Genomic DNA, 27,067 nt, shown 5'->3' with positions numbered 1-27,067 from the left:
CACTGGTCTCTCTCCCCCTCCGGCACAGACACGCACTGGTTGTGACAGCTGTCACTCTGGGCCACTGTCCCACCACCACCGACTGGGTGCTCATCACCAAGTTTGCTGTGGTGAAATCATCACAGTGTGACTGAATAACTAGTATTTTCTTCCATTCCACCCTCCTTTCCCTTCCTCTTTGGAACTAAAGGAAGAAGAGTTTACAACAGACGAAACAATGAATAACAAAACCAAGAGTCCTCAAAAGCCACCATCTAGTGTGTCGTCAAAAACTGAATTTTCTGATGCTGACTGGGATGATGGCATTGATGACACTTGTTTTCTGGAAGCTACCGAAGATGCTGAATTAGCAGAAGCTGCGGAGAACAGTCATCTTGATGGTAACAGTGGAGGGGAGGAGATTCCTGATGAACTACTCGTAGAAGTCTACAAGGACAGCTGACTAACTGCGGAGACATGCATAACCACAACCAGGCCGTAGGTTTGTCTGAAGGTAGATTTTAAAAACATTAAATTATAGTAACTTATTGTAAATTATAGTAACTCATTGTTAAATTTGTTGATAAAAATTAAGTTTTATCATTTTGCTTTCTACTTAAGTCACTTATCAAAAATTAGCTTCAGTGTTCTTAAATTCAGTACAAATCTCTTTACTGATTAACCAAAGTTAGTCTGTATTCACATCAGCTTATGCATATTTATTTGTAGGTTAATTAAAAGTCTATGTCTATGGCTAATTAGGATTAGGAGTCGACATTTCAACTCATTACTCAAGACACCAACCGGAACAGTTCAACAAGTCTGCTCTGTGACATGTGTCCGAGAAAGTCGCTCTAACAAGAAGCAGTTTCAGGAGGCGGCAGGCCGTGGTGCGGGGCGTGTCTTCACGCGGGCGCCGTTCAGTAGGTTGGGCTCACTGCTGGTCCAGGAGCCTCTCTAACTGATAGTTGATATTCTGCAGGTGGTTCTGAGCACCGAGAAGGGCTCTTCCTTTGAACAACAGAGCTGGAAGGCTGGATGAGTCATACTATTGAAGAAAAAAAGTATTTAGATTTTTAAAAAATACCAAGAACTGTTATAACCCTATTTGTTGCACAGAGCTCAGTGTTATGACTAAACGCCAATTTGAAAACAGCTTTCCACTAACTCTTCCTCCTCTCCTTTTGTGAACTGGCATTAATTTGGTTTCAACCCACTTCCGCAGGACATAAATGATAAATAAGGTTTCGAGAGAACTGCTCCGCAAGGCTTGATGACCTCATCCCAGGACACCAGCTGGTTCCAAGAGCTGTGGCCTGTGAGTTACCTGAAACTCACAGAAATTCACTCCTGGTGCAGATCAGAACCCGGCTCAGCAACTCTGCTCGACCTCACGCCTCTTTTAAACAGAAAGCTGTGATGCGGAGTTGCTATTACTGCAGGAATGGATGGCAGGAGCACACCGGGCCCAGAAGAGTTCATGAGGCAAAAAAGCATCATTTAGAGAAATTACTTAGTGGAAGGTCAGTTAAATGTCTTAACATTGCCGATCCAAATTTCTTAATGATGAAAGACAAAATCAGAATACAAAGCCAACATAAAATAGAAAACAAAACCCAGCTAATAACTTTAAAATAATTAACAAAGCCAAACTTCATGTTATAAATTCTATCTAAGGGAGAGTGACTAAATTCCCCTTACTGAATTCTATAGTTATGAGTTTGTTTAATGTGGTTTTCTTAGAAATGAAACTTGAGCAGAAAAGCCGTAGCCTATACCAGGCCCATACTAATGGAATGCTTTCTAGAAGACACCTATCATATCACTGTGGACTTTAGTTCCTTATTTGGGACTTGAAGGTATTCAAGCTACCAAGGGCACCTGCTCTCGGGGGGGTGAGGGGAAGAACTAACATCTGGGTCTAGATGTCTAGTTCAGGAAAAGAGGGGAGACATACACTCAAATATCTGAATACTCCGTACGACAGAAGCACGGAGGCAGCACCGGGCACACAGAGCGTGAGTGGTTAGTGCGGTGAGCGCACCGCAACAAACAGGCAGTGCCTGCATGTCAGGTTCCGCCGACTTCAGGTTTGGTAGCTAAAGCTCCAGCTCCACGCAGTAAGCTTTACACTAGCTGGATATTGTCCCAGGAGAAAACAGAAAAACACTATTTCCAGACCTCCAATCTATAAAAAAAAAACTTAGGCTCAGGAGAATTAACTTTTAGACCAGTGTCAAAACCCTAAAACTGAATTGAGAAGTGAAGAATACAAGTATGTTCATGAAATATGTGATACAAAGATACAATTTTTTTCACCAACAAACATCTCTATTAGTCTGAGCTGGCTCTCATAACTGTAGCAACATCTGCAGCAATAATCCTGAAGCAACTATAAAATTTAATTTAATGATATACCACACTTTCTCCTACCATCTTTCCTTTTTATGTTTCTCAACTCCCAACGTCATGCCTGCCCTTTTAGGGATAATGACGACTTTTTCAGATAAAAAGGCAACTACTAGCCTGAACGGAGCAAGAGGGTGGTCTTTGGAGCGTGGCTGGTGTCTGTCCGTGACCACCGCCCTGCAGCCCAGTCGTTGCCCTGACGCTTGTGCAGAAAGATGCACCCCCGCAGCGAGGCCCCGTTCCTGCCGCGGGGTCTTCTCTGCTCCTCTGCCCTACTTACAGCTAAAGGAGTGGCGCTGTCGGAACTTTGCCCGGTGTGAGCGAGCCCACTGGTTGGGGTGGACCGTGACGCTGCGCCTCCAGTCCTCTCCTCAAAGCCGGGCACCGGCCGCCACGGCCCTGCCCCTCCTGAGGCACGGTGGGGCGTGAAAACCGGACTCACCGTTTCCTTTACGTGCGGTTCTCGCTCTCGAACTTCCGAATAATCTTGATGAAGCTGTTTTAAATTAGATAAGAAATGGGCTGCATTCCTGAGGGAAGACTTTCTCTCCTTAAGTTCATCATATTTTATCTGTAGCTGTTTCAGCTGCGGTTCTAACCTAAAACAAAAGAATCATTTTCCTAAAAATGCATGACACATAATGAAGTGTAACAGCCCACAGTGTATGCAGAGACTGAGTATTTTAGTGCAGCAAATGGAGTTAGAAAAAACAGGCCTCGGGAGCTACTGCATCACAGCAGGACCTGGGTGACATTTTATAGCCTCGGGCAGGAATGGGCAACAGTAAAACCACAAAAGAAAAGCCTTCCCCTTGCTCCTTCCTCTTCTCAACACTGGGTCCATTTCCAAGGTCCAATAAGACCAGTGGGAGGAAAACTAGCCCAGCGTCTGCGTGGAAACCCTGCGATGACCTTTGGAAAACTCTCTCAGTGGCTCCGTTCCCAGAGCCGGGGACTGAGTTTGCACGAGCGCCACACCCAGGTGTGTTTCAGTGGACAGGTTAACAAAACCGTGGACCTGCTCACACTGAGTCTTCACAGCGCCCTGTGAGGCGTTCTGACTACTGACACGGGAAGGCACCAAGGTCCTGGGAGGCTGAATAACCTGCCCGAGGCTGCCCGGCCAGTAAGTGGTGGAGCCTGGACTCACACCCCAGGTCACCCAGTTCCCAAATCTACGCATTGCATCACTGATTAGGCTGCGTCTCAGGCCAGAGTGAGAGACCGGAGGATAGAGCAGCGCTGAATTTTCTTTGCTAAAAACTTCACCCTGCAGCGCAACCTGCCTTCGCCAGCTTCCAAGCTCCAAAAAAACCAAAGGGATTTTAATGGGACAGCAGCAGGTTTTACCGGCCCCAGGTGACACGCCCTTGCTCTCCTGGGTAGGTTCCCAAAGAGGAGCTCGGTACTGTCTTACCAAAGCAGTTCGTTCTGGACTTCAATCAAACGCTGCCTTTTCTTTTCAGCATCTGAAGTCATCTAAGTAACAACAATTTCTTTGTTAAAATGATTTCATAAACGTTGGAGTACTTGGCGCACACTGTGCCAGGTGTTTGGGAGTACAGTGGGAAATGAGACAGAGCCCACTCTCCCCATCGTGGGACTTGGGTCCCGTGGGGAGACGGGTGTTCGTACGAACAGTGTGCCACTGCGGCGCCGCACCTGCTCTGACGGACAGAGCAGCGGGGCAGTTTACTCCAGGACTTGCAAGAAGTGGGGCCAGGTCTCTGCTGAGAATTAAAGAATTTTACTCTCCCAGATTTCATCTAGGTACAATAGGCAAGTTTGAATGGGTTAGCAGGCTCCAGTTTTAGAAGGAACATTTCAGTGTAGTAAATTTCAGTATCTCAGCCATCACTGTTAGTGACAGTGTAACACTCCAATGCTGGACGTCCAGACTATTCCCATTTGCTTACAAGCAATGCAGAGTTGACCAACGAGAGATTAAAACTGAAGGATAAAAACACCAGCAAAGGTTTGTAATCACTGTCAGGAAACCGTGTGTGTTTCCAATCCATTTCAGTTACTAATGTAGAGGGGAAGCTGCTCTTCCACCGCCGGATTCACACACGTGTTGGGCTAGACCCTCGTCTGGGTCACCTGGTCAACCATAAACAGCCAGGCCTGGTGTTTCCTGGCTTCTCTGCAGCACACCTGCTGGTGTTGTTTTCACAAAGGTGGTTCACCAGTCACGCAGCAGGACAAGGAAAGAGGTCTCCTGACCCTTAGTCCAATATTCTTCCCAAGCTGTCCTTTGACCCAGGACATGGGACAGCTCTTCATTCTAAAGACTTTGCTTTTCTGATATGTACAAAAGTGATGAATATGCATTACTCAATACCAATCCATTTTGGGCTTTACAGCCTTTTCTAGGCTGACCAGGATCCCCATTCCCCAGTGTGCATTAACAGTACTCAACCACAAGATCAGCCAAGTAACAGCCTGCCTAAGAGGATAGAAATCTTCCACACTCTGAAGATCAGAAAACCCAGAGTCCAGTCTTAAGTCTTCGACACGACCACATACGTTAGTCACAAGTGATTTACCTTAACGTTCTTCCTTTTCAGAGTTTTCAACTTCTGGACTTCAGTAAGCTACACAAAACAAAGAAGTATTCACATGGCATTTTCCAAAATTAAATGCTTATTAGCTTACATTATTTCACATTTATTTCACAACACGAGCAATGTTAATGAGTTCTTGACCACATTGCAGCAAACGCAATCTTTCTAAGATAACTGTGTGCTCCTCAGGACTAGTAAAAAAAGATCCAGACCAGTAAGTCTGTGTCAGTGAACTTACTGTTTTGATGAGTTCTTCTTTCAGACTAGAATGAAATTTGTTGATCGCTTCCTTGCAAATTTTAGATTCTATATTTTGTCTGTAACAGAATTAAAAAAAAAGATAAAAGTATCAAAAACTGGACTGTGAAAGGTGTTTCAGTTGCTTAGCACATCGACACACAGTTACGCACACAGTGTTCAAGCCCCTAAGACGGCACGGTCAGCTGCAGCCCTTTCTCAGGGTTAGAGAAAAGGATATGTGCCAGTAATACACAAAGAACGGGAGACATTTTCCCCTAAACCCTCGGGTGTGGGGTCGGCTAATCTCCCGGATGCTGGCCACATCCACAGGTGACACCAAGCGACGTGGAAGTGCCCCGCCAACCCAGCCTCCTGCCCTGACCCACTGCCCCGCAGACTTCAGCCCGGCCTTCCCGCCTGCTGACAACTGGAGAAATAACTGTGCAACACGTTTGCACTAACAAGTAGCCAAAAGCCAGCTGTCCAGTCCTTCAAAAACTATCCCGCTGACCCCAAAAAGAGAGTGTCCTGGGGCCCTGTGACAAGGGAGAAGAGGGCCCGCGTCCCAGTCCCCATGGCAAGCGGCCGTGCGCAGGGACAGCAGCAGACACTCTGCCTCCGCAGGGCAGTGCGCTCTGAGGGGTCTTGTCCTCCTTCAGAGGCTGGGAATGTACACAAAAGGCCTGCATTCTTCAGTGCGGGTCTCTGTGCTCATCCTGAGCGTGGTGTTAAAGAGGTATTTCGAGCCCTGGTTGGTGTGGCTCAGAGGACTGAGCACCGACCTGCAAACCAAAGGCAGGGCCACCAGTTCGATTCCCAGTCAGGACACATGCCTGGGCTGCAGGCCAGGTCCCCAGGAGGGGGCTCATGAGAAGCAACCACATGTTGATGTTTCTCTCCCTCTCTTTCTCCTTCCCTTCTAAAAATAAATAAAATCTTTAAAAGAAAAAAAAAAGAGGTATTTTCTAGCAACATCAGCAAGATGGTGAAAGCGGAAGTCCCAGACCTCATCCCCCGCCAGGGCCTTAACTATGTAAGGCCCAAAAAGCCTTTATGAGAATTCCCAAATCCACTTAGGAAGCTGCAGTATGCCAGACACGTTCAAAACCCCCAACAGCCACAGCGAGACACTTTCAGTGAGGACAGAGCAACCATACGGAGGCTCCATAGGAAGCCTGAGGACTTGAACGACACTGTATCCCTGTAGAAAGCCCTCCCCCAGTGACAGCAGAGTGCACATGCGCACACTCCTGAAGCACAGCAGGGCACTGCCTGTGTCGTATTAATGCTAGGTGACAAAAATAAGTCTCAACCAATTTAATAAGATTAAATCATGCCAAGTGTCTTTTCAGTCCATGACGGAGTAAAACTAGAAGTCATTAACAAAAGATAACTGGAAAACTGAAAAATGTGGAAATTAACATACTCGCGAATGATCAATGGATCAAGGAAATAACAAGGGAAATTGGAAAAAACCTCGACACCAATGGAGACAAAAGCAACACGTCCACACAGAGGGGATCGGGGACAGCAGCCCCGGGAGGGACGTGCTGACCTCAGCAAGACCTCAGACCAAAACCCCAGCTGAACCCTGGGAACTACAAAAAGAGCAAGGTAAACCCAAAGTCAGAAGAGGGGAGGAACAATAAGATTACAGCAGAAATAAACAAAACAATAGAAAAATAGGGAAAATAAAACTAAGTTGTTTTACTGGAAAAAAAAAATTGACGCGTCCTGAGATGGACTGAGGAAAAAGACTCGAAATGAGAAACGTAGAAAACCTGCAGAAATAGAGAGGGTCACTGTAGCCTGCGGGGACAATGACATGCCACCAGACTGGGTAACCCAGGAGAAATGCGTAAGTTTCCGGAAACCTAGAAACTAACAAGAATACATCGTGAAGAAAAAACCCCCCAAAAAACCAAACTGAATAAACCTACAGCTAGTAAAGATATTGAATCAGTCATCAAAAACTACCTGTCAGAGATCCCAGGGCCAGACAGCTTCAAGGGAGAATTCTACCAAACATTTAAAGAAGAACAAACACCAGTCCTTCTCAAACGCTTTCAATACTGAAGATGAGGGAACACTTGCGAACTCATTTTATGAGGCCAGTATTACTCTGATACCGAGATCAGACAAAAAATACCACAAGCAAAGAAAACTAGAGACCAGTATCCTCGATGGTTACTGATGGAAACCCTTCAGCAAAATACCAGGGGACAGAACTTAACTCCTGGAAGGGATTACATGCATCCTGACCAAGTGGAATTTACATCTGCAGTGCAGGGGAGCCGAACATCTGGAACACCTTCCCCGTCACACAGCACAGTAGCAAAATGAAGGGCAGAAGCTACGTGATTATCTCAATGCGGAAAAAGCATTCGACAAAACCCGATGCCCATTCACAATAAAAACTCCCAATAAAACGGGATCGGAGGAAACCATGTCAATGCGAGGAAAAGCCCCCGGCTGACCCCACGCTCAGCGGTGAAAACCTGAGAGCACTGCGCTCAGACTGGGGACAGGGCAGGACGCTTCTCATGCTGTCCTCCTCGCCACAGCGCTGGCAAGCGATCAGGTGAGGAAAAAATAAGTCAGAAAGCAGTGAAACCCCTGTCCACAGATAACAGGATCTTGTAGGTAGAAAACCCAAAGGTTCCACACACAAGAAAACTTAGAACCAGTGAACAAATCCAGCAAAGTTGAAGGATGCAAAATCAGTTGACTTTCTATGTGCTAACAATGAACAATCCAGAAAGTAAATAAAAAACCCCCTTTATAGTAGCATCAAAAGAATGAAATACTTAGGAATAAACTTAACCAAGGAGGTGAGATATTTATATACTGAGGACTATAAAAGCTGTTAAAGATACAAATTAAAAAAAAAAAAATCCCATGCTCATTGACCAGAGGCTTAAAACTATTTAAACGTCCTTACCACCCAAAGCAATATAGAGACTTAATGCAATCCCTACCAAATTCCAAAGAGCACTTTGCAGAAACAAACAAAACCATTCTAAACTTCTTAGGGAATAACAAAGGACCCCAGGTGGCCATAACCGGTCTTGAGAAAGCAAACCAAAGCTGAGTCCTCACAGTTCCAAGCACAAAACATCACAAAGCTATAGCAATCCTTCAACTTTGTGCAGACCTCAAGCCAGACAGACATCTGCACCCACGGAACAGCACAGAGAACCCAGAAACGAGCCCTCACCTATATGGTCCGGACACCTTCGACAGGGCGCAAAGCCACACGGGGGAGAGATTTATCATCACACAACAATGAGAATATACTTCACATTACTGAGTTTGTACTCAAAAACAGTTAAGATGTAAATTACAGACTATGTAGTTCATCACAATTAAAAAAATCCATCAGCCCTCTTTTAAAAAACGTATTTCTAATTTAAATATACAATCATGATTTTGAGATGTTAAAAAAATGAGGAAAACTGATCAGCACTTTCTGCATGGCTTATAGATGAGAAATTAGTGGATTCTGCCAACTACAGACGCAGCTCTCAAATTCTAGTGCCTTAAAAATCCGGTCACTTCCCCACAGATAACTGATTGAATTGGTTTTAGAATGTTCCAAGGTTGTAATGTTCGCACTCCATGGCATACCTTCTTACTTTTACACAGTCGGTTACAGTCGGTGAGTCTGCTAACAAAGACTATTCAGGAGTGAGCGCCAGGCACAGACATCAAAAAGAGCAGACCCTCAAACGGCTAACTTGACTCTGAAGGAGTGACGCTCCGCCCAGAAGAGAGCCCGTGATCCTGCCAGATGTACTTGGTATGACCAGAACACCAGTGTACGGTATAATTTTAAGGAGTCTGATGAAAATATTACACCTAGGTCATTTCTTTTTCCTAAATCACTTCTCATATCAAGAATTTACTGTGCTAAAAGGAAGATAAGGCCACTTTCGCTAGGAAAGCAGCGGTCTTGTCCTCCTGCACAGACTGACAAGTGGGAAAAGGGCAACATGGTCATGCTGGTCTAGGCGACGCTGAGAACTCTGCACGGGTTTTAATGGCAAACTGGCTCTGCAACGTGCCATACAGGAGACTAGGACAGACATCTCCCACAATGACGAAGAGGACTTAGCAGGACAGGCTGGCTCCTTTACCCAAGGCCATCCTCGGGAGCGCAGATCGGAGGAAGCTGTGGGAAGGCCTGCGCTGAGGGGAGAGGTTTGCAGAGCAGGTGATGGGGTGTGAGGGTGGTGGCTGTAGCCCAGGACAGGAAAGGGACTGGTAAGGGTGGGAAGCTCCTGCTCCTCCCCCATCGCCGGTTCCCTCCCACCGTGTTTCCCAGCAGCTGCAGCAACTCGGGGCTCTGTCCCTGGGTCCTCAAAAGTCAAACCTGGGCTGTGTTTGGGAGGCTCGGAGAAAAACAGGGACACTGACCAACTCCGGGCAGTTGTTCCCCCTTCCCTCACCTGCCGAAACCCAGGGCTGGAGAATGGCAATCTAAAAAGTGTATCTGCTCTTAAAGCCTCTTATCGCTGGAGAGCAACCGTGGGATCCTGACCTACAGGTCGCCCGCTGGAATGAGTGGCTGAGACTCCCCACCTGAGGACGGCTTATCCAGGGCTGTCCCTTGTGCTCCGGGGTGCCAACAGGAATTGAGGTTCGGCCTTCCCTGACACACGGGCCACCAGGGGAGCCGATGCCTGGGGACATGAGTGCACAGTGTGCAGTGACCAGACACTGGGGGGACACAGTCCACGAGGTTGGAAACTCTATGAGAAGCAGGTATTGCACAGGAGATAATGCAGTTCTTGTAAATGAGCCTAATACTTATTCTAAAGATATTACCAACAGAAAACATGAATTTAAGGCACAAGAGAGGCCCAACCAGAAATACTATACACAAAAGGTACAACAGCTCAGTGAAGAACTCAACAGGTGGAGTAAGTGGCAGAATGGACACATCCGAGAAATAAGTGAGCAAACGTCCAATATCTAGATTGAGGAAATCGAGAAGAATGTAGCAAAGGACAATGGTATAGAAAGTTTTTAAAGTTAGAGGGCCAAAAGTATTTTTAATTTTGATAATTAAAGACTAACCTTAGATTGAAAAGGTCAGAACCACAACAGGGAAATTTAAGAATATTGAAGACAAAACATGGTAAAGGCTCAGAAAGAGCAGGCAGAACGTTAAGGAACAGAACTAGACGTCACATTCTCCACATCAACACCAGATGAAAAATAAGACAAGTAGTGACTGCAAATAGTTAAGGAAATGATTTATAACCTGGGGTGTCCAGCTAACCTTCACATCCAAAGTCATGATCAAAATAACCAGAAAGATCTAGACATTTTCCACAAATAGCCACACTGAGAAGTGGTGTTTAATGCCTTTGAAAGAGAGAAGAGACGTATCCATGGGATGTGGTAAGAAACGTATGAGGCAAAGGGTGTCAAATACACACCGTCGTAAAGACTGCTGCTGTCTCAGAACAGAGAAATCTGTCTGCCTCCGTCCAGAGTCGAAAGTCTCCAGGATGATAGGCACCCAGGGCTCAGGGTGGTGAAAGGGAGGGAAGATCGAGAGATCAGAGACCTTCCCGAAGTTCTCATCTTAGACGGGAATTATAAATTTTATTTTTTAAAAAAGCAAGAAAAGATTAAAAGCATCAAAAGTTAAAAGAAGTAAAAAAAACCTTATCAACCCATTCTTCCAAACACACTGATAATTACAATAAAGTGTAAATGGCCTAAAGTCAACAGCTGAACCCCAGGCACACACGTTTAATTTAAAAAATTTTATAAGAAAGCTTAAGATCAGACAAAGGTTGGAGGTAAAAGAATATTCAATCCAGCAACTGCTAGCAAAAGAATCCCAGTGACGCTATGTTAGCATCAGATAAACTAGTTTTTAAGGCAGAAATCCACTGTAAGGACGGAGAGGGCCGCCGGGAAAGACAAATGCTCAGTCGAGGCGGCAGTGTTAAGCACGATGCCCTAGTAAAAGTCTTTAAATAGATGCAGCACAAACTGACGGAAGTACCGGGACGAACTGCTGATTCTGCGGGGATCCAGCAATTACCGATTCCACACGGACCCACCAGTTAGTTCCCCTAGTTCATGTACCAGGTTAGAGAACGTCTCAGAGTTTCAAAAGCCAGATATTGCCTGTCCATGAAGTTTGACAACGTATTTGAGATGGAAGGTAAAAATAAAAAAACACATTAAAAAGTCACATATTTGAACATACAAAGACACGGTACTACGTAATTCACAGGATTGAAGAAAACTATAAAGGGAATGTAAACGTGTAAACTGAGTAATGAGAACACTACATATACGAAGCCGCGAGGGGAGCAAAAGGGGTGCTTCGGGGGACATTTCTTAGTGCACGCATCGCATTACGACTTACGTGTACTCTGGAATGGTTTTCTCAAATGCTGACAAAACAACATCTAGCTCCATGATGTCACTGCTTCTCCTTCCTTTCAGACACCAAATATGTGCACAGTCAGAAACATCTAGAACAGCAAGACAAGCAGATGTAATTAACAGACTGATGATCAATGATGTGACTCTAGTCCAGGTTCTGCAAGCCCTACAGCAAAACCCACCCTGCCAAATGGATGGAAAGAGCTACCACTGAAGCAGCACGTGGGAGGAGACACACGCACTGCGCCCGTCAGGAAGACGGCCCGGGGCACCGCGGCCCTCACAGTCCTCTCCTCGGCTGTCTGACGCTAGGTACCAGCTCTCCTTTGTTAAGCACACTTTCTATTTTAATCTAACAGGTCACTTCTGGAACACAGGAAGATTTCTCAGAGTGGACCTAGTTACATAATATAGTAAAAGATGAACTACAGAATATTCTTGAACAAAGCATCTTCTAAAATGGTATTGGAGAATACTTAGGATGTGGTAAAATATGGTAAGACAAGGATATGGTCCCTTTTTGGGTGAGAAAAGCTCAGTAAAAGGATTAAAAAGGGGAGACAAAAACCATGGTAGTTATTTTGGGGTGATGGAATTACAGGTAACTTTCTCTTCCTTTCCATACTTTCTAAATTTTCTAAAATAAACTTTTTTTAATACCAAGAAAAATATATAACTTCTCCTTTAAGAGAATTTAAAGAGAAAATGCTTTATTTTCCTCTGGAAGATTTTGCAATAAACTTTTGGGTCAATAAATACCAAAGAACATGGACGAATCTGAGAAACGGTATACTAAATGAAAGAAGTCTTATAGAAAAGGTTACATACTACATGATGTATGAAAACACATTAATGGATGTGTTAATATCCATTATCTAGGGAGTATATAAATACACTGCAAAATTCTTTTACCTTTGTTGTACATTAAAACTTTTCACGATAGATACTCAGAAAACAGTTACTCCTAAGTCACATGTTTTAACTTTTTAAAGCAGCAGTTTCACATAATTAAAGTTTACTTCTTTAATGAAGTAAGAATTTTTAAACAAAACCCTTGAATGACTGTGAAGGCATAACGTACCACTCCGTACCTGAGTCTACAGCTTCATGTCTTGGTTTCTTTCTTTTGCCATGAAACATCTCCTTTTTCTGAGTTTTCTTAAAAAAAAAAACAAAAAACAGCAAAAAGTTTTTCTTTTGGGGTAGGAGTGGGTTTTTCTAAGAACTTACCTGAGCCAAGCTGATGACAACTGCTGGAAAGCAGGGCCACAGAAGCCGTAAGTTTTTCTTAGAATGATTGACAGTGTTATCAAACACGGGCAGTTACTATTTTAGCTATGATTCTTATTTACTTCTAACGTAATATATTATATAGTTAATTCTATAAATTATCTTAATCGATACAAGGAAACACTGAAAAAAGTAAACTGTTCCCCCACATCCCGAAAAACACCTTCCAGCTGGTTTGTCCCGAAGGTTGCCTTGGAGGAAGTCAAACTTTTATCATTAAGACCTTGTGTGGAGTCCAAATCATGGTAAGTAACAGCTTCTTGCCGTAAATAACCATAAAATGGGGGCGGGGCCCGGTGATTTTATTTAGGCGCTGGACAAGGTGCAGAAACAAATGAGGAGACTCAGTGGGGCCTGCGCATGCCCCCCTTCTCACCCCACCCCCAGGCCGGGGTGCAACTCCTGGTGGCTGCATAGCACACTGGGTCCCAGCAGGCCCCAGGGCGCCGCGGAGGCAGAAATCAGAGTGCGGCGGCGGTGCAGCACCTGGAACTGGCTGCCGAGGGGACGGAGAACTCCGGTTCTCCGGAAGTCCATGTGTGCACAGTGAGACCACAGAAAGCTGCCTGGAAGGCAGCTGGCATGGGACTCGGGACGTCACACAGGCAAGAGAGGACAAGCAATGCCGGGGAAACCAGATGCAGTGAGTGCACAGACCGCGTTGGAATGAGTGAACACCTGTGCATCCCGCTGTGCTGCAGGTGTGCACAGTGAGAGCCCCACTCTCTAGCAGGGTGGCACTGTTCCCAAGGGGGCCAAAACTGAGTCCCTGCGCGGGGCGTGGGGGAGGCACAAAAACCCCAAAACCGAAACCTGAGACATTACACTGGTTTGTAAACCTCCAAAGGGCCCAAGTACACAAATAGTGATGCAGTATATGGGAGAAGAAATATCTGAAAAGGCTTCTTAAGGTGGGCAGTGAGTGATGGAAGGGACTGCGGAACACTGCCCCCAGCAAAGGCCACTGAAGACCCACCGCACAGCCTAAAACCCGCCTCTGACCAGGGCCATCAGGGAGAGACCTGCGTCCTGGTACAGAACCCTGACATGACCCCAGTGACTTATGAGACATCCCCCACTGGAGTTTGGGTGGCACCCGTGAACGTGGGGATAATGGCTCCCTCGATAAGGTTACACTGCATCTCCACTGTCACCCGTGGGGAGAGATTCTCCCGCTGGCTTTAACGTACAGGGGCCACACGACTAGGAGCAACCCACAGGCTCCATGTGCTAAGACCAGGAAGAACCTCAGGCCTGCCATGGCAAGGAACTGAATTCTACGAAAAACCTCAATAATCTTGGACGAGACCTTGAGTCTCAGATGAGATTTCACCCTTGTGAACCCCTGAGCTAAGGTGAGCTGGACTTGTGACCTACAGAAACAGTGAGATTTAAGTGTATGTTGTTTTAAGTCACACAGTTTGTGGTCATTTGTTATGCAGCAACTGAAAACTAATACAGAAAGTGAGTCCACTGAGTTAGACACTTGGAAAACACGTTAGGCCTTTCAAAGGCTGACCTAACAAAGAGTAAAGCCAAGCCTCCAGAAGTTAAAAATGATGCGCCAGCAACCAAGCTACCTATGAAAATAAAAGTCAACATTATTCAGAGGACATTAACAGAATTCAGAGTCACAACAACCTATCAACAACAATGTCCGACACACAACTAGAAAGTACTAGAGTTAAAATGTTACACAAAAAATGTGACCCGTAGTCAACAGAAAATTAAACTGACCCTGAGGTAGCCCAGTTAGCTGACTTAGAAAACAAAGACTTAGTGCAGCTATCACAAATATGTCCCAAGAAGTAAAGGAAGTGATGGTCTTAATGATCAAACAGATAGAGAGTCTCAGTAGAAACTATACTAAGAAATAAAAATGGAAAAAAAGAAAAGGAAACTGCAGAACTAAAAACCACATAACTAAAAAGTCCTCGAGTAGTGTTTTACTTTCTTGAGGCTACTGGGATAAATTACCACAACTTGATGCCTTAAAAGAACAGAAATGTATTCTCCAACAGTTCTGGGGGTCAGAAGTCCAAAATCAGTTTCAAAGGGCCAAAATCAAGGTGCTGACAAAGACATATTAAGACTCGATTGACAGTATATGTCAAGAATCTTATAATAGAACACACACGACCCAGAAATCTTACTGTAGCATTTTTCCCCCCTGAATGGTCAAGGACGCACACGAAGATTTGGCTGGAGATTCATCAAAGCACTTTAAATCTGTTTACACGCCACCACTCACGAGTGAGAGAGGAACTGGCCATGGCACTAACAGGAATGCGGTGTCATGCAGTCCTGCAATGATATCCTGGAACACTAGAGGACAAGAACAAGGTCCCACTGAGGATGAGAAAAGCTCAGTGAAAGGACTGCAGACCGAATGGGGTGACAGAATTGTAGGACTGTTTGGTCCACGGCCACACCACCCCGCATGTGCCCGATCCCGTCTGATCCCAGAAGCTAAGCAGGGTCGGGCCTGGTCAGTACATGGATGGGAGAATTATAGAATATTTATCTTCCTTTCCATACCTGATAAATAAAACTATTTATTTAATAAATAAATAAATAAAACTATTTTTATAAGATACTAAAAAGTCTCTTTAAAAAAAACTGGAGGAGAGATAAAAAATGTTTTATTTTCCCACTACACATTTTTCAATCGACTTTTTCTTGCCAAGGGGATGGCGGTCCCTCTCTTACCAGTTGACCTTTGGTTGCCAGGGACTCTTTTTCAACAGAGGACTGAGCACTTAGAGGTCCTGTCATTTCAGAAGTGCCGAACTCAGCCAATGCCGCTGAGAGTTCTGAGGACGATGCAGCGTCGCGCCGCTGGCTCCTTGCTCTCTCTGCTGGTGTACCTTCCACGATCACGTCCCTTTCGTTACAACTCTCAGAGTCATCACTAATGGGCTTGGGTTTTCTTCGTGGCTACGTCGAGAAAACAGCATCACTGGTTTAGAAAATGCAAATGCTTATCATTCTTATCGTGGTAGTAGCTAACCATAAAGTCCACACCTGTCACTTCTAAACTTCCAGAGGGAACGTATCAGGGGGATAACAATATGATTAGTGGGTAGGACACGAAACCTCGATGAAAGAAAGCTCCAAATAAATAACCCAATCAGTCTGCCTTTGTAAATCGCAACCTAAACACATGACACGGATGTGAAAATTGACAAGGTAATGAAAAACACTTCAGATAGAAAATACTTCACTTTTTACTTTGAAAAAGCACCTTCTAAAACATAATACTCTATGAAAAATGCTGCTATAGAACTTTTTCTGTCTGCATCCACTCTAAACAGGATTGGAAATATTTCATAAAACATTTTCTCTATTTGCACCCCCAACTAAGTAGGATATGAAATATCTCACTAATTAAAGTAGAAGAGAGAACGCTCCTACATACCTTTTTTGCACTACTTTTTATGAACTCGTTTTCGCCTTCAATTTCAGAAGTGTTCAAACTGTACCAAAGAATAAGCCATCAGTATCTTGCACACATTTCACTATTATTCACATATGTCTTCTTTGAGTTGCTCGTCCAACAGGAAAACAAGCTCCATTTAATGAGATCTCCTGCTTGTCCTGGGTGGGGCTGCCACTTTCCCAGATTTATTGGTCACACTCAGGCCACATCCAGGCCACGTCAAGTTTATCTTTGGCAGGGGCGTAGGTACTGGTAAGTGTGCCATCAGAGCAGCACCTTGTGGTCATGTCTGAGAACTGCACCCTCCTCCAAGCTACCACTCCCAGGAACAGGAGCTAGCATTTGTACTGAAAGCAAACCTGCACACACCAGGCCCACCACTAGGTGAAGTGAAAGGGAATACTCCTCTTGTCCTTTAGAAGAGTAGCCCTAAACTTCTGATGAGACTGAGTTCTTTCATTTTTTCATTCAGTTCAATGCAATAAACACGAAACACCAACCTCAAAATGCAGAGTACACTGAACAGAATTGCTCTAAAAACTGCATCTTCCTTGGTTCTCTGTCTAGCAGGAAGACCAAAGATCATGCAGGGTGACGACTCAGCAAGCAGTGGGCAGGGGAGATGCGGCTACATGGCCGGGCGGTTAGGAGAGACATCGTGGTTATGACCCTTGAGCCAACTTGTGAAAATACTTGTCCAGGCAAAGAAATAAAGGGAAGGGTGTTTAAGGCAGAAAGAAAAGTAAACGTAAAGCCTGGGGGTGTCAAGCAGCTGGCACGTTGAGGAAGGTGACACAGAGCACAGAGAGAATGCACTGTGAAAGAGAAGGCCGTGACAGGAGGAGGGCGACGGGGGTGACCAGGGAGGCGGTCAGTTATGCAGATAACCTCAGAGGGACTTCCTGATTGATAGTTCTGCCCAGTGGGACAGTCATTTTTCAAATGCGGTTGATACTTCCACAATACATTCAATAACTAGAACTGACCTGTTACCTAATAGAGGCCTTTAAGTCAACAATTTGCTCTAGCTAATAATTTACAATTAGTACTGTACAGTATTGAAGAGTTCTTCTTTGTGTGAGTTGTTCTCCAGTGGTCTCCATGGAGTCATTTCCACCTGATTTACCTGACTGTGCCTTCATATAAATTTGTAAACTCAAAGCAATGCTCCCCTAGGGCAACGCAGCAGCAGTAAACAGCACCCTTTGACTTGCTTTCCTGATGCTCAGCCTGTCTCCTCTGCTTCCACCTGGTACCAGAGAACCTCTCTCTGAGGGAGAATTTGCAAGTTAAAGAAACCTCTGACAAGTTTCCTAAAATGCTATTAATAAGCCATTCCCTCCCTCCTTGTTTTCAAAGTTGCACCACCTTCACAGGCAATGTTCTAGGATGACCAGGTGTCGATTACATTTTCTGGTCATTAAATTACACTTGATATTTATTGAGGCACAACTGACATAAAACATTACTTTCTGGTATAAAATGTAATAATCATGTATTTGTATATACTGCAAAATGAATTAACATCTTTTACCATACATAGTAACAAAACTGTTTTCTTGTGATGAGAACCTTTACGATCTGTCTTAACATATGCATTATAGCATTATTAACTCGTCAATAAAGTGAACATTACATCCCCACTGGCTTCTATAATTATCAAAAGTAATGTCAATTTTTGAAAAATTAAGTTTTTATGTACCAACTCTCTTAAGGAAAAACCTAAGTTGGCCCAAAACATCTTTTAAAAGCTTTTTTAAAAATGTAAGGCTCTATCCTAAAAAGCTTCTCAGAAATCCCATTGACCTCGAATAAACGATCGCCTGAAACGTAAGCGCACCTTCCTTCTGCTCCCTCCGCCGGGGCAGCCGAGGAGCCAAGGGGGCCGAGGGAGCCGCAGTGTCCAGAGAGCTCCGCGTCGTCCGAGTAAATGGCGGTGCTGTGCAAAGGCGGCTCTGCAAGAGAGTTTTCGGAACGCCAGCTTTCCCACGAGCCAGGGCGGAGCCGTCTTTGCTTAGACGAGCTAACAAAACCAAAATAATCATACAGCCTACGTCCCAAGTGTTTCTGATCTCACACCTCGGCAACCACAAACTGAAACCACGTCACTGATAAATACAAACGAGAGGAACTGCATTACTGTGTCTACCTGAAAATGGTTCAACGGGAAGACTTTGTCTCCCCTGCCCGATGGAGCAGCACACTCGCTGCAGTAATTACCGACCCCGCGGCTTGGCCTGACTGGTGCACTCCCGTGACCGACTCCACTACCTGGCAAAGTGCCTGGTGCAGGGGACCTCGGTCTCTGTGGAGGAATTCCAGTCCTCCCTCACTCCTGTCCTGTCTTCTCTGCTTGACTCTGCACTGCTAGCGCCCCCAGCTGCTGCAAGAAGCTACCCTGAATAACAAGGAAGCAGACCAACGAGGAGACCAAGTGGCCTTGGGGGGGGCGGCTGGGGGGAACGCACAGAAGGCAGATGCTGAGGGGGGGCGCTCCTGCCTGCCCAGGAAAGACAGGCACCCGGAGAGACCACTGGGCAGGTCCTGGGCGGGTGGTACAGCGGAATGGCGGTGGGGTCAGGATGCTGGGTGAGAGCCAAGCAACCCTTTCTTCACGCTCCAATTTTAGCATGACCGTGAAAATGTAAACATCTTTTCAAATAAACATCTTCTTAAATAAGGAACATGTCAACTGTACAACTTTAAAGTAATATACTAGGCATTGCCCTCAACTATAGAAAGGGATTTATTTACTACTGCAAATAACAAGGGAAAAGGGATAATTACATTAATGTTGAATCTCCATATGTAACCAGTCTTACACACTGGACTCTTACAGCTCAGCAATAGAAAGATAACCCAATTTAAAATTGGTCCAAGGGTATGTCTGTCTTCAAAGAAGGTATTATACAGGTGTCCAATAAGCAAAGGAAAGATGCCCGACCCCGCTGGTCATTAGGGAAAGACAACGCAAAACCACAGGAGACGCCAGGAGGCGTCCATCGGGATGGATGGTACCCAAAGAAAATACAAACGAGTGCAGAAATGGGCGCCCTGTACGTCACTAGTGGGAACTGTGAAAACGGCATGGTGACCCCTCAGAAAAATCGAACGCAGAATTACCATACGATCCAGCACTTCCCTTCTGGGTTTCTACCCCGAAGAAGTGAAAGCAGGAACTCAAACGGATATTTGCATACCCGTACTCACAGCAGCATTATTCACAATGGCCGCGAGGTGGAAGCAGGCCAAATGCCCGCCGACAGATGAATGGATGAGCGCGCGTACACAGGGTGGGGCGTTTTTCAGCTTTAAAAGGACATTCTGACACATGCCACGGCAGGGACTAAACGTGAAGACACATGCCGAGTGAAACGAGGACACGGCAGGACAGACACTGCACGCCCCTCTCACAGAAGGTCCCTGAAGTACTTGCAGTCACAGCAACAAGCTGTTGCTCAGAGGGCGCAGGGCTGCAGGGCAGACGGAGAAGGTTCTGGAGGCGGGCGGTGATGGGGTCTGCAGAACAAGGCGCGCGTGCTTAATGCCAGACCTGTACACTTCGATGTGCCAGGAGTGGTGTATTTTATGTTATGCATATTTTATGGCACAAACACAGTGAGATGCCACTGCACACCAAGAACGGTGGCCGGAAGACAAAGCCAGGCAGTAACGAGCGTGGCGGAGATGGGGAGACACGGGACCCCTCCGATGGTGCCGGGGGGAAGGTAGAGCCGAGCAGCTGCCTCATAAAACCATTCCTCAAACGCTGACGTAGAATTACCATGTGGCTTAGGAATGCTATGCTCAGGTGCGTATCAAAAAGAAACATGTCGGTGAAAAAATGGCCAAAAAGTGAAAACGACCCAATGCACACACACCAACCGATGAGTGGACAGCCGAACGAGCTCTACTCGAAGATGGAGAGCAGAGCTGTAAAAATTTTTAGGAATGACATGGACACTTGCTACAACACACATGAGTCTTAAAGACGGCACCCTCAGTGAAAGAAGCCAGACACGAATGACCACGAGGCGTACAGACAGGCAAGTCCACGGAGATGGGAAGTGGGCGGGCGGTTGTGGGGGGCTGGGAGGGCAGAGGACGGCAGGGACTGCTGACAGGTGGGGAGCTGCTTCGCAGGGCGATTAAAATGTTCTGGAATAGGTAACGGTGAGGTGTACAATCTAAAAAATGGTTCAAGTACAGCTGACATACAATATTAGTTTCAGATGTACAACGTAGTTGCCAGACATTTATATAACTTATGAAGCGATCACCCAGTGACGGCTGTACAATTTTGCAACTATACTAAAACACTGAATCGCACACGCTAAAAAGGGTGAATTCTTTAACGGGAAATTAGAAAAATACTGATACCAAATTAAAACTATGTGAGAGTATATATTTTCAAAATTCCCTTAAAACCTATTCCAGCAAAAATGTCTGACCACTGCTGTTCCGAACGTGCAGGCAGGTGGCACTTTCTGCATCGTTTTTGGCCTCTGGAGCGGCCAGGGATGCGGGGACAGAGGCAGTCCCATCTGGACGCCCTGCGGTCAGCCAGGCACTGGCCGGTTCCCTCCCACTCCGGGAGCAACGGCGGAGCTCTCCCCGGGCTCCCCTGCAGCACCCTTTGCGTCAGTGTGTTTAAGAGGAGGGAAAATCCCCCTCTTCTCTCTAAACTCAAGATCCTTGCTGTTGGTATGGAGTAAGAAATACATTTTATAGTCTTCGTGTTACGGGCACTACATAGCTGTCCTAACATGACTGGCTTGTTAACAAATGCTACCAGAAGAGTCCTACTTTCATAATGTTTAATAGAATTCTTAGTTACCATGTAGTCAGAAGTGAGAAAAATTCATTCAAATTATAAGGAACACCCCAGACATGACATTCATATGTAGACATCTGAGTTTTATATTTGAAGATATTTCTACATTTTTATTAGGAACTAGCCTAAATGTTGCTTAAACTACTTTCAAGTTTTGGGGATAAAGGTCTGAAATACTAACCAAAGGATTCATAAGGTTCCTCATCTTTCTCATCTTCACTCCACTTGCCCATGCCCGGGACATCAGGAAAGCCGTACACGGCAGCGGGCTTCTGCGGCCGGCCGGCTCTCTGGAAGCAACACAGTCAAAGTCACTGAACCGGCTTTCTGAACAAGAACATCCCCAACGGACCGACCCAGCAAGGACACCGCCGCCATCGCTTCAGGGGCACGGGGCTCCCCCCGATCACCTCAGGCAGGAGCTGGCAAACTTTTCTGCAGCGGACCTGAAAGCCAGCAGACTAGGCTCCGCAGGCCGCCGCCCTCCCCGGCGATGGCTGAGCTTGGGGACGGGAGGAAGGAACCGGCTGTGCTGCCAGAAAACTTCAGATACAGATATGAGTGACTTTTGAATTTCACACCATTCCCACGTGTCATGACACGTTTTTTCTTTTGACTTTATTTCAACCATTTAAAAATATAAAAACCATCGATAGTTTGCAGGGCTGTATAAACACGGAGGGCAGGCCAGGGTGGCCCATGGACCATGGTTGCCAACTCCTGATCTAAGGAAAGACGGGCCTCCACCCAGACATACGCCCAGAGGTCTGAAAGGCCGTGGACAGGGTTAGGCCAGGGTCAGACCCAGAGGTCTAAAAGGCCGTCGACATGAAATCCAAAGACCTACAACCAAGATTGCTCTATCCAGCAAAACTTTCATTTAGAATGGAAGGACAGATAAAGTGCTTCTCAGATAAGATCAAATTCAAGGAGTTCATCATCACCAAGCCCTTATTATATGAAATGTTAAAAGGACTTATCTAAGAAAAAGAAGTTAAAGAAACATGAACAGTGAAAGGACAGCAAACTCACAGTTATCAACAACCACACCTAAAACGAAAGCGAACTAAAAGGACAGCTAGATCAGGAGTAGAAACATAGAAATGAAGATCTCAAGGAGGGTTAGCAACAGGGGAGTGGGAGGAGGAGAAGGGGGGAGAAGGTACAGAAAATAAGTAGCATAGATGGGAGATAGAAAATAGATGGGGGGGCAAGAATAGCATGGGAAATATAGAATCTAAAGAACTTGAGACACATGGTCATAAACTAAAGGGGGGGTAATGGTGGGGACAGGGGGGTAGGGTGGAGGGGAATAGAACAACTGTAATGGCATAATCAATATAAAAATTTAAAAAAAAAAGGCTGTCGACAGTCCCGAGGCCACGTGGGGTTAGAACTCCCCACTGAGGGACAGACCAAGGTTTCTGGTTCAACATGTGAAACGTGGAGCCCCATGATGTGTGCTGCCCCAAATCCTCATGAAAGGGCAACAGAGAAATGAGAAAACATCAGCAGTAGCTCTGGAAAATGTGGAAAGGTGCCACTAACAGATGAGAAAATTCTGGAGATGCAAAGATGGGGCAGAACTGACAAACAGAACAAAACCTCACCACTGGCAGACCCTCAGTGAAAAATCATCTGTAGAGTGTTTGGGCCGGAATGCCCAAGAAGAGGCCGGACAGACCCTCCAGCCTCCTAAGGAACGGTCCCCCCACACAGCTGCCTGCCACAGGAGGGAGCAGGCAGGAGCGCTGAAGGGTCCACCCCAGGCACTCCGGATTGGGGCCGCCCGGGGCCACCCAGGGCGGAGAGCTGAGAAATCCGTCCAAGGAACAAGCACCCCAGGGCTGGTGGGAGCACAGAGCTGAGGGACCCTGCAGGAGCCTCCCCCCTGGGGTCGGAGAGCCGCCCTCTGAAGGTGGGTGTTAGGGCAGCAGGCAGGAGACCACACAGGACCGACAACCAGGGCGCAGACAGGAAGCCTGACCTGAGAGCAGGCCTCCGCCTTCAGCGGTCCTGTATCTTAACGTGACCCTGGAAAGAGTCATTTAAAATACCGTATTTTTTGGACCATGAGACACACCTACCTTTTAGAGGAGGAAAATAGGAAAAAAATTTTTGAAGCAAAAAAATGTAAAATATTTAATAACATAAATAACATAACATTTCACCAATGTAAATGTAAACAACATAACAGCAGCATTAACAACCATTATTCCTCCCAAATTTGGGGGGGAAATGTGCATCTTTTAGCCTGAGAAATACAGTAAGCTATCAAGAGTGTTAAAGAAATGTCCCTGCCTTTAACACAGATTTGTTCTAAGACTGTCCCCTAAAGTAAACTGTAACGTGGACTAAGTGGAATGTTGCAGTCATTAACAATTGTTTAAAACTCTAATATCATGGAGAAATGGCTATAAGTGAAAATAGCAACATACACTAAGTTGTACGATTTTAAATAATGTCAGTTATCCAAGCGAAAATAAAACCAACCTAGGTCTAGGCAAAAAGATTCAAAACGTTAGCAATTTCCCCCACTACACTGCAAACAGTGGAAGAGGAAGGCACCATCACTACGATGAAATGCTGAACTGACCTGGTGGCATCCGCCAAACTCTGAGGCTAGTTATTCTGCATTGTCAGTTATGAGAAAATCAAGTCAAAACATAAAAAGATAACTTACATCTTCTGTGGGACGTGTTCTTCCTACAGTGTTCTTTGAATATCTAGCACTATTAAACAGCAAAAAAAAACACACACACAAAAGTTAGGAAATATTTCAAAAGTAAGTAGAGAAAACAGTGTAACTTGCAACCCTTCCAAGCATTTTCTTTCCAAATCATATTCATACTGCACTAGTAACGTGCACCCAGTGAAATGCAGGTGATGGCAAAATCACTTTAGAAAGCAGAACCCACATCTCATGAATGTAATTGTATTTTTATAGGTCAAATCATATCACCCATGTATACAATAGCACCTCTCCCCGCTCAGGAACAGGGAAGAGTCCTGCCCCTGTTACCCTTGTGCCCGAGGTCTCAGTCAGGAGCAGGATGGACAGTTCCTGCAGAACGGAGCAAAGTGGGGGCGCACTGACGTGTGTGCGGCACCCAACTCCCGCTCCACCCTGTGCCTGGCTCGGGCGCGAGCATCTTCCCCCTGAGCCCCAACAGTCCTCTGAGGTCCAGAAGAGTCCCTGCCTCAGGAGTGTATTTGCCCAGAGCAACACAGCCAGGCAGGAGAGGCCTGCGTTAAACTGTGCGTCAGTTCAGCTCCGGCTCCACCCCTTCCTGCTCCCTCCACGGGGCATTAATTAGGGTAAAAGGAAAAAGCTGCACATCTTCAGCAACCTGAAAGTAAACAAGATGGAACAGCAGTGACGGGCAAGAAAACTGGAAACGAGAGCGGCAGAAAACAGCACTGCCAGCGAAAACGTGCTGCGGGTCCTCTGTGCACCAGGCACTGTTCCGGGCAGGCGGCTGAGACCCGGACACATGCCCTGCAGACCCCCATTTGGGGACAGCAAACTCAGTTTACTGTGTCTGAACCAGTATTTCTTTGAGTAACTTTTAGGGAAGTTACAAGAATAGTAATAAGGACCTCTGTATACGCACTGACCAAGTTTACACTTGTTTACATCGTGTCTCATTTGCTTTGCATACGTGCGTGCATGCGTGTGTATGCGTGGTAAACTGAAACACTGTGCACCTTCACCCCCAAATACTTGTATGTCTTTCCTAAGACAGGGCCTACTTACAATGTAATTTCCAAATCAACAAACTTCACAGCAGTATCTAATCCACAGTCTGTATCCAAATTTCATCAACTGCCCCATAATGTCATTTAGGGTTTTTCCCCTAGCATCTAACAAAAAAGGAAATACATCCGAGAGGATATAAAATATAAGGCTGCCCCGGACACAGTATGTTCATAAGCCTTTTGTTACACATGTCCATATGTGTACAAATTGGGCTCTAAGACACTGTGACTTATGCACAGCAAACAAGAAGCTGGAAAACCGCTTAAGGCTGTGCTTTGCCAGCATCCAGCATCGGCATCACCTGTGGGGCTTGTGCAACCACATCGGTGGCCCCACCCCAGAACACGGGATTCAGTCGGCCTGGAGTGGGGCCTGACATTTGCACCTCTAACAAGTCCCTGCTGCCGCCAATGCTGCTGGTCAGGGGACCCCACTCGGAGAACCCCTGCCGTATTTGATCCTCACACCCGAAGAAGACAGAACAAGTATCCACTCTATGGCAATTATGATTTGGGGGTTCAGAATAGTTAAGTGACTTACCAATGGTCACAGAGCTAAGTAACACAAATAGACTAGAAGCCAGATTAACCCAAACTCTTTCCACTGTCACCTGCCTTGACTGCATGCAAAAAAGAAAAAAAAGTGGAGTTCCAAAAGATGGAAAGTTCTGCGATACCACAGGTAAAAAAACTTTGGTGTACAAACCAGTGCATTTTGGGAAGAGAGGTGAACAGATTTCATGAGGCCCAAAGATAAACATGTTTACACATATAAGGACATAAATAAAATTGTGTTCTATATAATATATAGAATGTTAAATATGTGTGAGTGTGTGTGTGTGAGAGGGACCAACCCTGGGCCTATCAAATCAAGTTAAACTCTGATCAGCTGCACTTATATCTTTTCCCCAAATACCCTCCCCACCGGACTCAGAACTGTCCGCAGAGCTCCAGATCCCTGCTTTGTCTGGCTTCGCCCCTCGCCCTGCCCTACAAAGGCTGCCTCCTCCAGGCAGCCCTCCACCACCCAGGTGGAGCCCCTCACTCAGTGTGGGACCTGGTGCAACGACCACAGCAAGCATTTTAGGACGCAGTTCTGCAACCTCTTTTTAAATGCATGTCTTTTTTCATGAAAAATAAGTTTACTGCACTTAGGGTGTAATCACATCCCAAGTGTATAAATGTCGAATCACTGTGTTGTACACGTGAGACTAATATAATATCATGCGCCAATTATACTTGAATGAAAGGTGTTTTCAATTGCTTGACTCATTCTGGAGTGCCCCTTTTAGGAATAACAAGCGGCAGCTTTGTCGCCCCACATCCCATCCCATCCCCGCTGAGATCTGGTTCAGCTTTAAGGTCTGTGGTTTGTGCCACAAACATGGCAAGGACTTGAAAATAAGACTACCGACTACGGGCCGGAATCAACGTCGCAAGAGTGAAATGTCTGGCAAGCAGCGGGCACTCAATAAGTGTCTTGTTTGGAGTCTGCTTTAGACAACACTACCCACGCCAAGCAGTACTGACGCTAACCAACATCCTCTCCTGCCCGCCCAGCGGTTAAAAACTATAACTGCATAAAGCTCACCGCAATCCTTAACGTTGGGAATAGTTCCCATTTTACAGACGTGGACACCGCGGCCCAGAGTCACACGGGGGAACCAACACAGCAAGTACTCCCCGCTACGGAGCACAGCTGGGAGAGGCACACGCCACAGCAAGACGCAAAGAAGATAAAGCCGGTCCCCGGCCCGCGCTGCCAGGGACCGCATCACTTACGCCATGCCTCCCAGGGTCCGAACCCGCCATGAAGAAGCCATAGCAGCTGCGACTGCTCTCCCAGCCGCCGTGGGTCACAAATCTCCCTCCAACCCTGCGCCGATTCAATTAGCCAATCCGTGAGCTCCGCATGCACATGCGCACCTTTTACGCCCTGCCCTAGTTTTACGGCGGCCAGCGCTCGGCCCAGTCCTACAGTCCAAGAGAAAATGCGGCCTGGAATACCACAGAAGGCAGGGCTGGAGTCCGCGCCTTACAACCGGTTGCTGACGGCCCTCTTAAACGACAAAGATTTGCCGAGGTTTCCCTCCCACCCGCGCCATGCGCCAATTGTCCAAGTTCCAACACACGGAGCCCGGA

At 46.0% G+C, this 27,067-nt stretch overlaps 2 protein-coding genes across 16 annotated transcripts in view; one reads left to right on the top strand and one right to left on the bottom strand.

Moving 5' to 3' along the window:
• Positions 1-5,185, top strand: part of PRIMPOL (primase and DNA directed polymerase) — a 42,876-nt gene extending 37,691 nt beyond the window's left edge. For 7 of the 12 annotated variants that reach the window (XM_053659906.1, XM_053659908.1, XM_053659915.1 and 4 more), the window contains 2 exons: positions 191-493; positions 1,205-5,185. In XM_053659906.1, the coding sequence (XP_053515881.1) occupies positions 191-442 (252 nt within the window). In that variant the 3' untranslated portion in view covers positions 443-493; positions 1,205-5,185. Of the gene's footprint in view, positions 1-190; positions 494-1,204 lie in introns of those variants that run through there. The other 5 variants (XM_053659911.1, XM_053659907.1, XM_053659912.1 and 2 more) reach the window with 5 other exon arrangements.
• On the bottom strand, positions 492-27,032 carry CENPU (centromere protein U). 4 transcript variants are annotated; one of them, XM_037128935.2, is made up of 13 exons: positions 26,708-27,032; positions 23,850-23,898; positions 21,348-21,456; positions 18,173-18,287; positions 16,312-16,369; positions 15,603-15,830; positions 12,695-12,761; positions 11,584-11,692; positions 5,191-5,269; positions 4,935-4,982; positions 3,806-3,867; positions 2,831-2,987; positions 492-1,027 (listed from the first exon to the last, which is right to left on the bottom strand). In XM_037128935.2, exons 1-13 carry the CDS (start codon positions 26,746-26,748, stop codon positions 914-916), a joined length of 1,236 nt encoding a protein of 411 aa, XP_036984830.2. In that variant the 5' UTR covers positions 26,749-27,032; the 3' UTR covers positions 492-913. The 4 variants fall into 4 exon arrangements, with proteins under 4 accessions (XP_036984830.2, XP_053515891.1, XP_053515892.1 ...); XM_053659916.1 differs by lacking the exon at positions 492-1,027 and having other exon boundaries at positions 2,501-2,987; XM_053659917.1 differs by lacking the exons at positions 492-1,027; positions 18,173-18,287; positions 21,348-21,456; positions 23,850-23,898 and having other exon boundaries at positions 2,501-2,987.
• Positions 27,033-27,067: the final 35 nt, after the last annotated feature.

The sequence above is a fragment of the Artibeus jamaicensis genome, unplaced genomic scaffold (assembly GCF_021234435.1).
Source record: "Artibeus jamaicensis isolate MK-2021 breed Jamaican fruit bat unplaced genomic scaffold, CSHL_Jam_final scaffold_833, whole genome shotgun sequence".
Taxonomy (NCBI): domain Eukaryota; kingdom Metazoa; phylum Chordata; class Mammalia; order Chiroptera; family Phyllostomidae; genus Artibeus; species Artibeus jamaicensis.
Note: the sequence above shows the minus strand (reverse complement) of the source record. Positions and strands in the feature narration are given on the sequence as shown.

Coding starts and splice junctions, on each gene's coding strand:
- CENPU (XM_053659916.1), bottom strand. CDS start 26,748: ATGGCTTCTTCATGGCGGGTTCGGACCCTGGGAGGCATGGC. Junction 23,899..26,707: donor CGGACCCTGGGAGGCATGGC/GTAAGTGATGCG, acceptor GCTGTTTAATAG/TGCTAGATATTCAAAGAACA. Junction 18,288..21,347: donor GGAACCTTATGAATCCTTTG/GTTAGTATTTCA, acceptor ACTCTCTTGCAG/AGCCGCCTTTGCACAGCACC.